Consider the following 13,011-nt stretch of genomic DNA (forward strand, 5'->3'; position numbering starts at 1 on the left):
TAGGCTGCCCACCCCACGACAACCCTTCCCGGCCCCGGGCGCCCCGGCGAGAAACGCCGCGCGAGGGCCTCACTCTTCAGCAAGCCTGGGAGTGAGGGGCGGGGCCGGGCGGGGCCGCGGGCGCGCAGGCGCAGTGCGGCTCAGTGGCGCCGCCGCCGCCGCTGCCGCCGCCCGCGCTGCACCACAGGCCCGAGACAGACAGGGGTCGGCTGGAGAGCCGGAGACTGAGAGGAGGCGGCGGCGGGGGCGGGGCGACTCCGGTGACCGGGAGCGCCTCAGACTGGCAGCTGCGGCGACTCCCCCCTTTGTGTCTGGTCTGCTCGGAACCGCTGGAGGTGCTTCCCGGAGGGGCTCAGGGTGTTTCGCAAGCTCAGCTGCCCACCCCCTTCCTCCGCCACCTACGTCCGTCTTCCCGCCGCCCCCCGCCCTCGGTCCGCGACGCCCGAGCTCCGCCCGGAGCCCAGAGCTGCGGAGAACGAGGCGGCGGCGGCGGCGGCGGCGGCAGAGACAGCGGCGGCGGCTTTCTCCAGAGGGGCTGTGATTCGCTCCCGCAAGCCATCGACGGGAGGAGACCGGGCTTTCATGGTGGAATTTACTTCAGGCAAGAGCGAGGGGCTGGAGTAGCCGAGAGCGAGGCCGCGGGCGGAGCGCCCTCGAAGGGCCAGCCCCGCACCTCCCCGCGTGTCGCTCGCCCGGGCTCGCCGCGCTGCCGCGACCCTCCCCTCCCCCGCGCCCCGAGGCCCGGCCTGCGCGACCCTCGCGCGATTGTTCCGAGGAAGCTGTGGGCTCGCCCATGGAAGCAGGCACCTTTTTCGACCCAGTCGGTGGGAAGGATTTGTTGATGTCGAAATCCGAGTGAAGGAAGCAACGAAGCGAAACTTTAAAAGGAACCCCACTGTCCTCCGAGTCCGGAGCGATGCTACTCGGGCGGCCGGGCGCCGCTGCCTGCCCCGCTTCGCCCTTCCCAGCGGTCGGAAACTTGTTCTGATCCTCAGTGCTCCCATCGAGTCCCCGCCCTCCACCCCCCGGCACTCTGGATATGTTTTCTCCCAGATCTGGGTATTTTTTTGATATCGTGAAACTACGAGGGAAATAATTGCAGGGGTTTCTTCTGGGCTCCCTGCGTCTTCCCCATGGACATGCCTTCAATTTGGGGAGCCGAGGCACTCCGTCCTAGGCGAATGAAGCCCCCCAGCCACGAGGGAGCGAAATGAAGGGGAATTCTGCAGTGGAATGAGAGCTCTACTAGCTAGGTCCTCGCATCTGCCATTTGTCCTTTCAAACTGCATTGTAATCCGGGCAGGATAAATCAGACGAAGAGCAGCCTCCTAGCCGGATTTCTCCGCCCGAATTTACTTTCCAGATTTCTTTTCTTTGCCCTCCTGCTTCTTGGCTGGCCCAGGGATGACTTCCTCGCTGCATCGGCCCTTTCGGGTGCCCTGGCTGCTATGGGCCGTCCTGCTGGTCAGCACTACGGCTGGTGAGTAGCCCTAGGTGGCATGTCCCAGCTCCTACCCCAGTGGGTGGCGAGGGAGAGAGCCTGCAGAGGCCGAGGCCTGTGCTCTCCCCTCGCAACGTGCTCTCGGATCCGGGTGGAGGAGCCAGCCAGGGAAATCACCTTCGGTGTTTGCGTGTTGTTTCCCGTCCCTACTCCCGTATTCCCTGACCCCTCCCCCACGGGGGGAAAAAGACATATTGGGTGTGGTATCTTGACATTTTTAGCTGTGAGGTAATGCAAGGATTAAAAATAATATTTTAATCACTAGTGAACTATTAGATTTTTGGAGATAAAGGTGGTTTTTTTACTTTGATGGAAAGCAGCAGATTTGGCTTACAATAAAAAGAACAACTAGACACACACTTGATTGAACCTTATTTTTACATTTAGATTACTCTTTGGGAATCCACGTTACTTTTCGTTATTTAAAAATGTTACCTGAAAAAAAAATGTTACCTGATGAATAGAATAAATGTTGAGGAAGTCACTGTGTGAGAATCTTGATACAGTGTTTAATAACACTGTTGATGTCATCATTAATATTGTTTTGCTCCCAAGAATCTTAACTATTCTCTGTCTTTTTATCCTGGATATTCTTAACTTTGTATCCCTTTGGAATTCCTGTTGGGCACAGAAGTGTTTTTGATAACTTTTCTATTAGTCATCTGGCGTCTGTTGGTTTTCCTGTCATTGAGACAACTTTGACCTCACATCAGACTTCGAGGAGATTTGACTCCTGAAAGTTCTTTGACATTTTCCTAACGTGTGAAAGGAAATGCTACTCCCCTTTCCTTTGGCCATTTCCTCTTTACTTCTCAGTCGCCTTGAGAAAAAAACAACTCATATTCTCATTGCAGTTATTTTCAAGCAACAGTCTTCTGTGATTTGCTTTTAGAAAATTTCAGGAATGAATTCTTAAATTAGTCACATGAAGTATGCGTTTAAAACTGAGTACACAAAGTAATGGTTTTACAATTTTTTAAAAAGTAATTTTCACATTCAGTGAATTCTTCATTACTGTATTAGACATAGAGATTATTTGTTTTAATTTACATTTTAGATGTCTGTTCTGGGAAAATACTGAAAGAAAATTTGAAGTTCCCTTTTGTGAATTTGATACTATTATCTATTGTTGATATGTAGTATTTTATATTTTTAGTTATGAGTGTAGTCTTTAATGGCAAAGCCATTTCTCAAGCCTCATTATATTTAGAATTTTAATAATGAATCTATGTATTGTTAAAAATCATTGGAAAATATGATTTGATTACATATTGAAACTTGACATTTTAATATTTTCGATTGTTTCAATTATCTTTGAAGCAAAACCGAACACATTTTTTCCAAATTTCCTTGTTAGCTGTTTAAATTCTCTAACCACAAATCATGTGGTTCCTGCAAAATATGAAAAGAGTAAAAATGGCCTTGACACGTAAGCAGTCATTCGGCAAGCAGAAGCCCAAGAACATTTTGTTTTAAAATTTTGATCATTTTAGAATCTTTAGAATGCAGATTCTCATTTATAGTGTTGTGCTGATAAAAATCAGAAAAAAACCCACAAAAACCAAAACCCATTGATTTCAAAACAATTATTTAGTAAATGGATTTATTTTGTCTTCTTTTTAAAAGGGTTATATTTAAAGAATCCTTGTATAAAAGTGAGCTTAGTTCGTCTCCCCCCCGCCCTGGGGTTACATATGATGGCATCCTTGAAGCTGGATTTCAGAGCAGTAGTAGTAGTAGCTGAGTCAGGCCTCTTGACAATTCAGCGTTTTAGGTTTTTATTATTATTTTCCTTTTACAGCAAGGGAGAGAGAATTAACTACAAAACTTTAAGTAACTCATCACATAGTAAATTGTGGAGCCAGGATTAAAACCTGTATCTTTCCCTTCCTCCTTGGTGTTAACAACAGCAGCAGAGCCAGCAACAACTTCCTCTCCTTGTAACTGGAACATGAGATAGAGCAATGCTTTTGCCAGGTTAACTTTGAAAGGAGGCTTGGATATTTATAAACTAGTGGTGTAGGTACTGATCATGCACTGCCATGGTTCTGAACATGTAAAAACCTTGTCTAACAGGTGGATCTCTATGAGTTCAAGGTCAGCCTGGTCTCCCTAGTGAGTGCTAAGACAGCCAGGGCTACATAGAGAAACCTTGTTACAGAAAAAAGACAGAAGAAAACTTTGCCCAGTAGTGGCTTATCTAGTGCAGCTTCACTAATTACAAAGTGAGTAGGGAGGGGCTGTGTAGATTTGGGGTATACTGATGAAGTGATGGAACTGGTAGGTGCAATTGATGTAATTGAATAGGAGAAAAAATATTGCAAGACTAATAAATATTATGTCATTCTTTGGGATCCTGGATATGTTATCTTTGGTGGTGGTGGTGTTTTAGGGCAGTGTGTCCTGCATCTCTGTGTAGTCTAGTTGGATGCAAGCTCTTGGCAGTTCTCCTGCCTCAGCCTCCCATGCACTGGGGTTACAAGTGTGAGCTACCAAGTCAGCTTTACTAAATATATAATTTCTTTTCAGATGATTTTAATCTCTTTTACTCTGATTTAAGTTTTGGACTCCCTAATTCTAAGAACAGTTGATATGCAAATAATTGGAATTTGTTAGAAAATAGAGATGTACTTGCTTAAAATAAATTATTTTAATAAAAAATGTGTTAAAGCCGGGTGGTGGTCACGCACACCTTTAATCCCAGCACTTGGGAGGCAGAGGCAGGTGGATTTCTGAGTTCAAGGCCAGCCTGGACTACAAAGTGAGTTCCAGGACAGCCAGGGCTATACAGAGAAACCTTGTCTCGAAAAACCAAAAAAAAAAAAAAAATGTGTTAAATGCACTACCAGCTTTAATAAGGTAATTCAGGCTTGCTTGAGGGTCAGCTTTTGTAATACATCTGAAATAATTCTTTTGTCAATATTTCAGTTTTACCTCTCTTCAGGAATAAAGCTGTCTAAAGTGAGAAAATCATATTTAGCATTATTGAGTGGTGAGTGAATTTTGTCAAGTAGCTAACTGCAAGTTTAGCAGTCTTCATCTGTGTTTCTCAGTGTGGACACTACAAAAGTTACCTGAGTTTCTTGATGAGTATTTTTTTTCTCTGTAGTTTAGTTATACTGAGTTAATTTGTATATAACACACTTTTTTGGGGGGTGGGGAGTTCTTTACCCACAGAGTTTTAAAAGAGATGCATGCTTTATATCATCGGTGCTAACTGAATCTGAGTATGGTGGATGGTCACTTTTTTTTTTTACAAGATTATTTGCAGCCACAAAATCTTCATATCATGTAACAACTATTTATCTTGTTTCATTTGTCTTTTTGTGGGCTCAAATCTGGAGGGAGGGAGAGTAATACCTCCCCTACCCACCTAGGAGCAGTGTGTGTCGAGGCAGTGACAAAGGGCAAGAGGGCAAGCCTAGTTCCACTGGCATATTTGCAGAATCTATTCCTCTAACATTCCATTGTCTTGTCAAGACATAACGCTGCGTGAAAAGACACGATGTATGAAATAGTAGATTTGTGTATAATGAGGCTACATGTAACATATGAAGCATCGTATAATTACAGAGGAATGAAGAATTCAGAATACCAGTCTACTCCAGAGGATTGGGAAGAGGGTACAGAAGGGCATTTCTCTTATTATTTGAATGGAGCTTTGCATGAAAATCTTACAAACTTTGGTTTTTACATCCTGGATTATCACCTGTAGTATTACTGTTAGTGTTGTCTGTGAAATGCAGTGTCTGTCTCCCAGCACTCCGGAGACAGAGGCAAGCGGATCTCTATAAGTTCAAGGCTAGCCTGATCTAAGCAAGCTCCAGGATAGCCAAGGCTAACAGAGAGAAAAGCCCTTCCCTGATGGCAGTGACGATGAAGACAGAAGAGAAGAGAAGAGAAGAGAAGAGAAGAGAAGAGAAGAGAAGAGAAGAGAGAAAAGAGAAAAGAAAAAAGATTTCATATATTTTATAATATTAAGGATTAAATTCAGGGCTTCCTGCATACCAGGCAGATATGCTTAACACTGAGCTATACTCTTTACTGGCTGGTTTTGTGTGTCAACTTGACACAGCTGGAGTTATCACAGATAAAGGAGCTTCAGTTGAGGAAATGTCTCCATGAGATCCAGCTGTAAGGCATTTTCTCAATTAGTGATCTAGTGGGGAAGGGCCCATTGTGGGTGGTGCCATCCCTGGGCTGGTCATCTTGGGTTCTATAAGAATGCAAGCTGCGGAAGGCAGGGTAAGCAAGCAAGCCAGTAAGTAACATCCCTCCATGGCGTCTGCATCAGCTCCTGCTTCCTGACCTGCTTGAGTTCCAGTCCTGATCTCCTTTGGTGATAAACAGCAATGTGGAAGTGTAAGCTGAATAAACTCTTTCCTCCTCAACTTACTTCTTGGTCATGATGTTTGTGCAGGAATAGAAACCCCGACTAAGACAGTTCTCAAGCCTCTTATTTTGAGATTGCTTTGTAATCTGACATATTGCTACATACATAGAGGATGCTTAATAAATAGTGAATGAATTATGAAAAGGAATTGGAGGACTGAAGAGATGGTTCAGAGATTATGAGCTCTTGCTGCACTTGCAGAGAATGTTGTTTTTATCCCCAGCACCCACACATGGTAGCTCATAACAATCTATAACTCCAGTTCCAGAGGATATGACCTCTTCTGGCCTTTGCAGGTACCAGGCACGCACACAGTACACTTAACATACATGTAAACAAAATATTTGTACCCATAAAATCTATGTTTAAAAAATGGAAAGGGCCGGGCAGTGGTGGTGCATGCCTTTAATCTCAGCACTTGGGAGGCAGAGGCAGGAGTATTTATGAATTTGAAGCTAGCCCGGTCTACAGAATGAATTCTAGGACAGCTAGGGCTATACAGAGAAACCCTGTCTATAAAAACCAAAAGAAAACAAAATCCAAAAAAGGAAGGGAATTGGAAGCTACTTCATTTTAGCATAGAGGTTCAAAGACAACTCTGTGGAGCCATTTCTCTCCTTTCACTTTTGTTTGGGTTTTGGGGACTGAATTCAAGTTGCCAGGCTTATTTGGCAAGCACTAAGTCGCCTTGTTTTTTGTTTTTCGAGACAGGGTTTCTCTGTATAGACCTGGCTGTCCTGGAACTCACTTTGTAGACCAAGCTGGCTTCGAACTCAGAAATCCTCTAGCCTCTGCCTCCCAGGTGCTGGGATTAAAGGCATGCGCCATCACCGCCCGGCGCACTAAGTCTTCTTAATGACGTGCTTTTTCTTGGTCTTAAGAATGATACTTTATTTAGTGAGGAGGTCTTTGCTCACTCAGTCTTCTGTTAATTTGCATTTTGGTTTGGTTGGTTTGGTTTGGTTTGTGGTGCTGGAGCTCAGACCCAGGCTCTTGAGTATGATAGTGAAGCACTCTTTTGGCTGTTTTCTCAGTCTTGTTTTTTTTTTTCCACATTTTACTTTTTCCCTACTTCTATCAACACCACAACTTTTTTTGAAAGAAATGTGTATGTGTGTTTTAAAAATTACTTTTAATTTAATTAGCATAGAAAGCAATAGCTTTCCTTGTGGCACTGTCATAAATGTATGTATATGTGTCTTTTATGTTCTCTTTTGTTTATTTTGTGTGAGCTTGGCTCTAAAACCTGGGTCTAAATGATTTAGTCTTTAGTCCTTTCCAAAAGCGATGGAGATGACTTTGAGTAGTATAGCCTTTATTTATTTATTTACACGAGACAAGGTCTCCCTGTAGCTTGGCTGGCTTTGAACTTGTTTTTTATTTATTTATTTATTTATTTATTTATTTATTATATGTAAGTATACTGTAGCTGTCTTCAGACACTCCAGAAGAGGGAGTCAGATCTTGTTACGGATGGTTGTGAGCCACCATGTGGTTGCTGGGATTTGAACTCCGGACCTTCAGAAGAGCAGTCGGGTGCTCTTACCCACTGAGCGATCTCACCAGCCCGGCTTTGAACTTGTTATAGAGCGGAGGCTGGGCAAATGCTGAGGTTGTAAGATAGACTTGTTTTAATATCATTGTTCCTTTTGATCTGTGAGATGGATATGGTAAGACTGCATATAAAATGTATGGATAGTTTGTGTGGAATTGGAAATCTGGTGATAAATGGTAAGATTTTAAAAATTAGTTTTTTGCTTGCATGTTAGTCTGTGTGTCATGTGTGTTCCTGGTGCCTGCAGAAGCTAGAAGAGGGAGTTAGATACCTTGGAGCTGGGTTACAGAGGTTGTGAGTCACCCACCCTGTAGGTGCTGGGAATCAAGCCTAGTCCCCTGGAAGAGCAGCTAGTACTTTTCAACTGTTGAGCTATCTCTCCAAGCCTGACAGAAAGGATTTTATTCTTTTTAAAGTAAGCAGGTATTTTACTAGTATTATAAAATAATGTTATTTTAAACTTTTTTTGATACAGTTATAGTATAAAATATATTAAAAAGAAAGTATGGATTTAATCTATAAAATGAGTATTCCGAAAATAAATTCTTAGGTAAATAATTTGACCTTTGATTTAAGTAATAAAAGTGATCAGAGAAGAAAAAAATGACCAGTTTACCTTCAAAATCTCAGTTAGTTTACATTTTAGTCACAGTTTATCTTTTAAGCTGAATGGATTTTTAATGACTTCTAGTAAGTATGAATTTCTTTTAAGGCTTGGACAGAAAAATTTTAGGACATGTTGCCTTAACCACACTATTCATCTAGAGCATGTGTATGTGCTTGCTTGCTTTTACAGTTAATATAGTGCTCGACAAGAAGTGCTGAGCCTTTCACAGTGTCTGTTTGGATATGCCTGACTGGAGTGGCTAGAAGGGTGGGTAGGGGAGATCTGGAAGGAAGAGCAGGAGTATGCTCTCAGCACACATCTAAGATGCCCCTGTTGGCAGTTCCTTTGTAAACCTGCCCATGCTTGGGTAGGAATCTCATGATGGTGAGATATGACGGGTTAGATTGCATGCTGTTTGAAGCAAGAGTGGGTACTTGGTGGGCTGTTAGAATTTTAGAATTTTTTTCTGTCTTTGATTTCCCTGGGTGCCTTTTTGCTCTTCCTGATTCGCTTTTAAAACACTTCTCCCCTGTCTAGTCCTCAGTAAAGAGCAGTGAACACTTCCAGGTTTCCCTGGCCTAAACTTCTTCCTTTCTGCTCATTCCTAGTGCAGATGCCACCAGATTGATTGACTGACTTTCTTTAGCTTTTTTTTTTTTTTTTTGAAAGGTAGCATCTTGTTCTGTAACCTAGCTGGCCTGTCCCAACCTGGTCTCTTCCTGTCTCAGCCTTTCTAATGCCACACCCAGCTAGCATTATTTTTCTAGTTGCCAAATCTAGCTACTTTTCAGCTTTTTGACTTATTTCTTCTGCTACTTCTCTCCCTTGTGAAGCTCCCTCTTTGCTGTTCCTTGCATGGGCTTTAATTATCTTTGGGAGTAAATGATGCCAAAGTGAAATGCAACCAGGACTGGAAGTTCTGAGTTCCTGCTTAGGGTTACTGCTGGTTGTTTACTTTGGGCAGATTCCCCGGTTTTGGCTTCTGTATCCTCATAGGAATACGATTCCAACTGAATTGAGGGGGATGGCCTGGATGACACTGTACAATGCAGTCTTTTTCCTTATGGGATGAGAAAAGCCAGTGGTCCACATAGTTATTCTTAGATATATAAACATTTTGAATGATATATATGCTTTTTTCCCCCTTTCTCTTATACTGATGATAGTCAAATTCAACTCCTTCTGCATGTTAGGCAAACCCTATCCCATTGAGATACATTATAGAGCCAGTATTTCAAATTTACCGTAGATTGGGGAAATTTTGAGGCATTTCTAAATTATAACAGACCACATTGAGAAAAACATAGTTTAATTAAAAATATGTTTTATGTTGATTGCATGTGTTGAATTAGCCCAACAGAAGTGTAAAGGTGGGCTCTTTAGAGCTGTGCTTTACTGAAAATAGAAGAATGATGCACACCAAATATGTAAGGTGTACTTTACAAATAAAGGACTTTAAATAATAGAAGTTTAGTTAAGATTAGATTTATCGGGCTGGTGAGATGGCTCAGTGGGTAAGAGCACCCGACTGCTCTTCCAAAGGTCCAGAGTTCAAATCCCAGCAACCACATGGTGGCTCACAACCATCCGTAATGAGATCTGGCGCCCTCTTCTGGAGTGTCTGAAGACAGCTACAGTGTACTTACATATAATAAATAAATAAATAAATCTTTAAAAAAAAAAAAGATTAGATTTATCTTGGCTGAACATGGTGGCACGCACCATTAATCTCCGCACTCAGGAGGCAGAGACAAGTGGATCTCTGTGGAGTTCAAGACCAGCTTGGTCTACATAGTGTGCTCCAGAACAGCCAAGGCTATATGGAGAGACCCTGTCTCCAAAGAAATTTTTTTGGGGGCTGGTGAGGTGACTCAGTGGGTAAGAGTACCTGACTGCTCTTCCAAAGGTCCGGAGTTCAAATCCCAGCAACCACATGGTGGCTCACAACCATCCGTAACAAGATCTGACTCCCTCTTCTGGAATGTCTGAAGACAACTACAGTGTACTTACATATAACCAATAAATAAATCTTAAAAAACAAAACAAAACAAAAAAAAAAAGAAATTTTTTTTCTGCAGTCTTTTCTGCCATTATTTTGCCTAGCCTTTAAATTTAAAGTAAATAATGCCAAGATAGTATCAGCTCAGTCTTTGACCCAGGTATCATATATTTTAAATCAATGAGATCTAGTTAGTCATCCATCCATCCAACCATCCATCCATCCATCCATCCATTGAAGCAGTCTGTCACTTTGTAGCCCAGCCTGGTCTTGAACTTCTAGTGGTTTTCCTACCTCAGCCTCTGAAGTGCTGGATTACAGGCCTGAGCCCACATACAGAGCTTGCTATTTAGACTTAGGTTCATGTGGCTTTTTGTCTTTTGCTTTTTTGTTTAGCAATGCTAACATGCCAGGCAAGCACTTTACAACTGAGCTACCCTTCAGACCTCAAGGTTTAAATGCAGCGTTACTGATTTTTAATTCGTATGTCATAAAATTCAGCCACTTAAAATACATAATTTAGTGAGTTTTGTTATGTAAGATTTGTCATTTTAAGCATTTTCTAATTTAAAAAAAATTATTTTTATTTATATGAGTACACTGTAGCTGCCATCAAACTAGAAGAGGGCATCAAATCCTGTTATAGATGGTTGTGAGCCACCATGTGGTTGTTGGGAATTGAATTCAGAACCTCTGGAAGAGCCGCCAGTGCTCTTTATCACTGAGCCATCTCTCCAGCCCTATTGTAAGCATTTTCAAATGTACATATTCACAATGTAAGTTGAGTGTCCTTGCCTTTAATCTCATGAGGCAAGTGAATGTGAGTTTGAAAGTTCTAAGATAGTTAGGGATATGTAGAGAGACCCTGTCTCAAAAACCAAAACAAACAGAAAAGAATCACAGTGTGATACTTGTATAACCAAAACCTCTTCATCATCCTATACAAAAACTTAAAATCCTTAAAGCAATAACTCCCTATTTCTTCCTCCTTCCAGCCAAGAATTGGGATTACAAGCATAGGCCACCGAATCCAATCTTAGCATTCTTATTGATTAGCCATTCTCATTTTGTAGGGCTGAGAAAAGAACCAATTAAATTTTACTTCACAGCACTTAAGTTTTTGAGGAGGATTTTGATTGATATTTTATTTTAACCTATCAGTAAACCTGCCAGAATAACTTAAAAGTTTAAAAAATATTTGAATCCTTTGAAATTTTTTGAAAAGTGTGTTTTGATTATATTCATCCTGTCTTCCCCTCCTCATCTCCTCCTAATCCACCTTCCTACCCCACCGAGTCAGGCACCCATAGCCATTGCCCACGCCTCTCTCAGACATGCTTTTGCTCATGCGTGCTCCTCCTCTTTCCCTCCTCCTCTCTTCTCCTCCCTTCCTGTTTCCATCTCCTCTTGTCGCTCTGCTGGGTCCAGTTTGTACTGGTCATAGATTCCTTTGTGTTGTGTGTTGGATCATACACTGGAGTATGGTCAACCTACCAGGAGCCACACTCTTAAAGAAAACTGACTTTACCTTCCTCAGAAGCCACTGTCCATAGCTCTTAAGTTATGGATGGGGGCTCATGAAACCCTCACCCTGCATGCTAGAATGTTGACTGGCTTGATCCTCTGTAGGTCTTAAGCAGGCAGCCACAGCTGCTATGAGTTCATGAGTAGAGTCCTGTCATGTCCAGAAGGCCTCTGGCTCTAACACTCCCTCTTCTGCAATTATTCTTGAGCCTTGAGACTTGTGTATGACTGTAGGTACCTGATTTGTGGCTGAGAACTCCAGTGACATTTTCTGCACTCTGGCTACTTGTGAGCTTCTTGGTTAACCACTGTTCACTTTACAAAGGAGCTTCTCTGATGAGATTGGAGAGCTGCACTAGCACATGAGATACAAATTAGAGGGCAGTTTATTGTTTTGGTTTTTAACAAGTGGTATTTCTTCTTCCTTAATGAGATAAACTGAAAAAAACTTTGTTAGGACATATGTAAAAAATTAATTTTTAATCAATATACTAGTCTTAAGTAGACTTTTATGAATGTTTTAGGAATTTTTTGTCCCCTCTAGATGAAATTTGGTTTGTTGGAATCCCTATCTAGTAAATTATGAATTTGTTTTCTATGTTTTGATTTCCCATTTTATAATTCTACTAGTTGACAGGATGAAACAATCTCTGTTTTTCCTTTAATTAAAAAAAAAAAAGATTTAGGTGGTAGTAGTGATTAATGCCTTTAATTTGAGCACTTGGTGAGGCAGAGGTAGGTGAGGTGGATCTCTGAGTTCCAGGCTAGCCTGGTCTACAGAGCAAGTTCCAGGTTAGTTAGGGCTACACAGAGAAACCCTATCTCACAATAAAAACAAAAACAATCAATCACTAAAAGATTTAAAGTCCGAGAAGGAATTATGTTACCTCTTGCTATGACATGATATTTTGTGGTATTAGGAATCAGAATCCAAGGCTCTGTGCATATATATAAGGCCTTTACTCTATTTTACCACTGAGCCTGGAAAGAATTTTTGAATAGAAATGTTTTACTAAAAATGAAGAGAAACGTACCATCCTTCAAACCTTAATATGTTCTATGTCCACTTTTGTAAGTTTTTTCTTTTGGCTTACTGTTTTGGTTATTGCTCTGTCCTTGTATGTTTTATGTTTGTAGTTGGAGGTTTTATTCTTTTGCTTCCCTCTTTTGGAGATAGGCATTATAAATACTCATTTATATTAAAACATACAGGCTAGAACATCTTTTGAGTAGTACATTTAAAGAGCCCAGAAGGAATTGCATTAAAGTACAGGGTATTGCTAAGGAATTACGAATCTTTAACAGTGAAGAATATCATCTGGAAAGCTGAGAGGTAAACATGACTACTTGGCACTGCTTTGAAAGGTATCATCTAGCTTCCTGTCCATAGAACCATGACAGGCACGAGTAATTACTCTTCGCTTCTCTATGG

The 13,011-nt window shown here is 41.7% G+C and overlaps 1 protein-coding gene across 2 annotated transcripts in view; it reads left to right on the plus strand.

The window, feature by feature from the left end:
• Nucleotides 1-221: 221 nt before the first annotated feature.
• Bmpr2 (bone morphogenetic protein receptor type 2) overlaps nt 222-13,011 on the plus strand; it is a 113,285-nt gene continuing 100,495 nt past the window's right edge. The window contains exon 1 of one of the 2 annotated variants that reach the window (XM_021157992.3): nt 222-1,480. In XM_021157992.3, coding sequence (XP_021013651.1) covers nt 1,405-1,480 — 76 coding nt within the window. In that variant the 5' untranslated portion in view covers nt 222-1,404. The remainder of the gene's footprint in view (nt 1,481-13,011) is intronic. The other variant, XM_021157988.3, reaches the window with a different exon arrangement.

This window comes from Mus caroli, unplaced genomic scaffold (genome assembly GCF_978045245.1).
Source record: "Mus caroli unplaced genomic scaffold, Mus_caroli_1 scaffold_1, whole genome shotgun sequence".
Taxonomy (NCBI): Eukaryota; Metazoa; Chordata; class Mammalia; order Rodentia; family Muridae; genus Mus; species Mus caroli.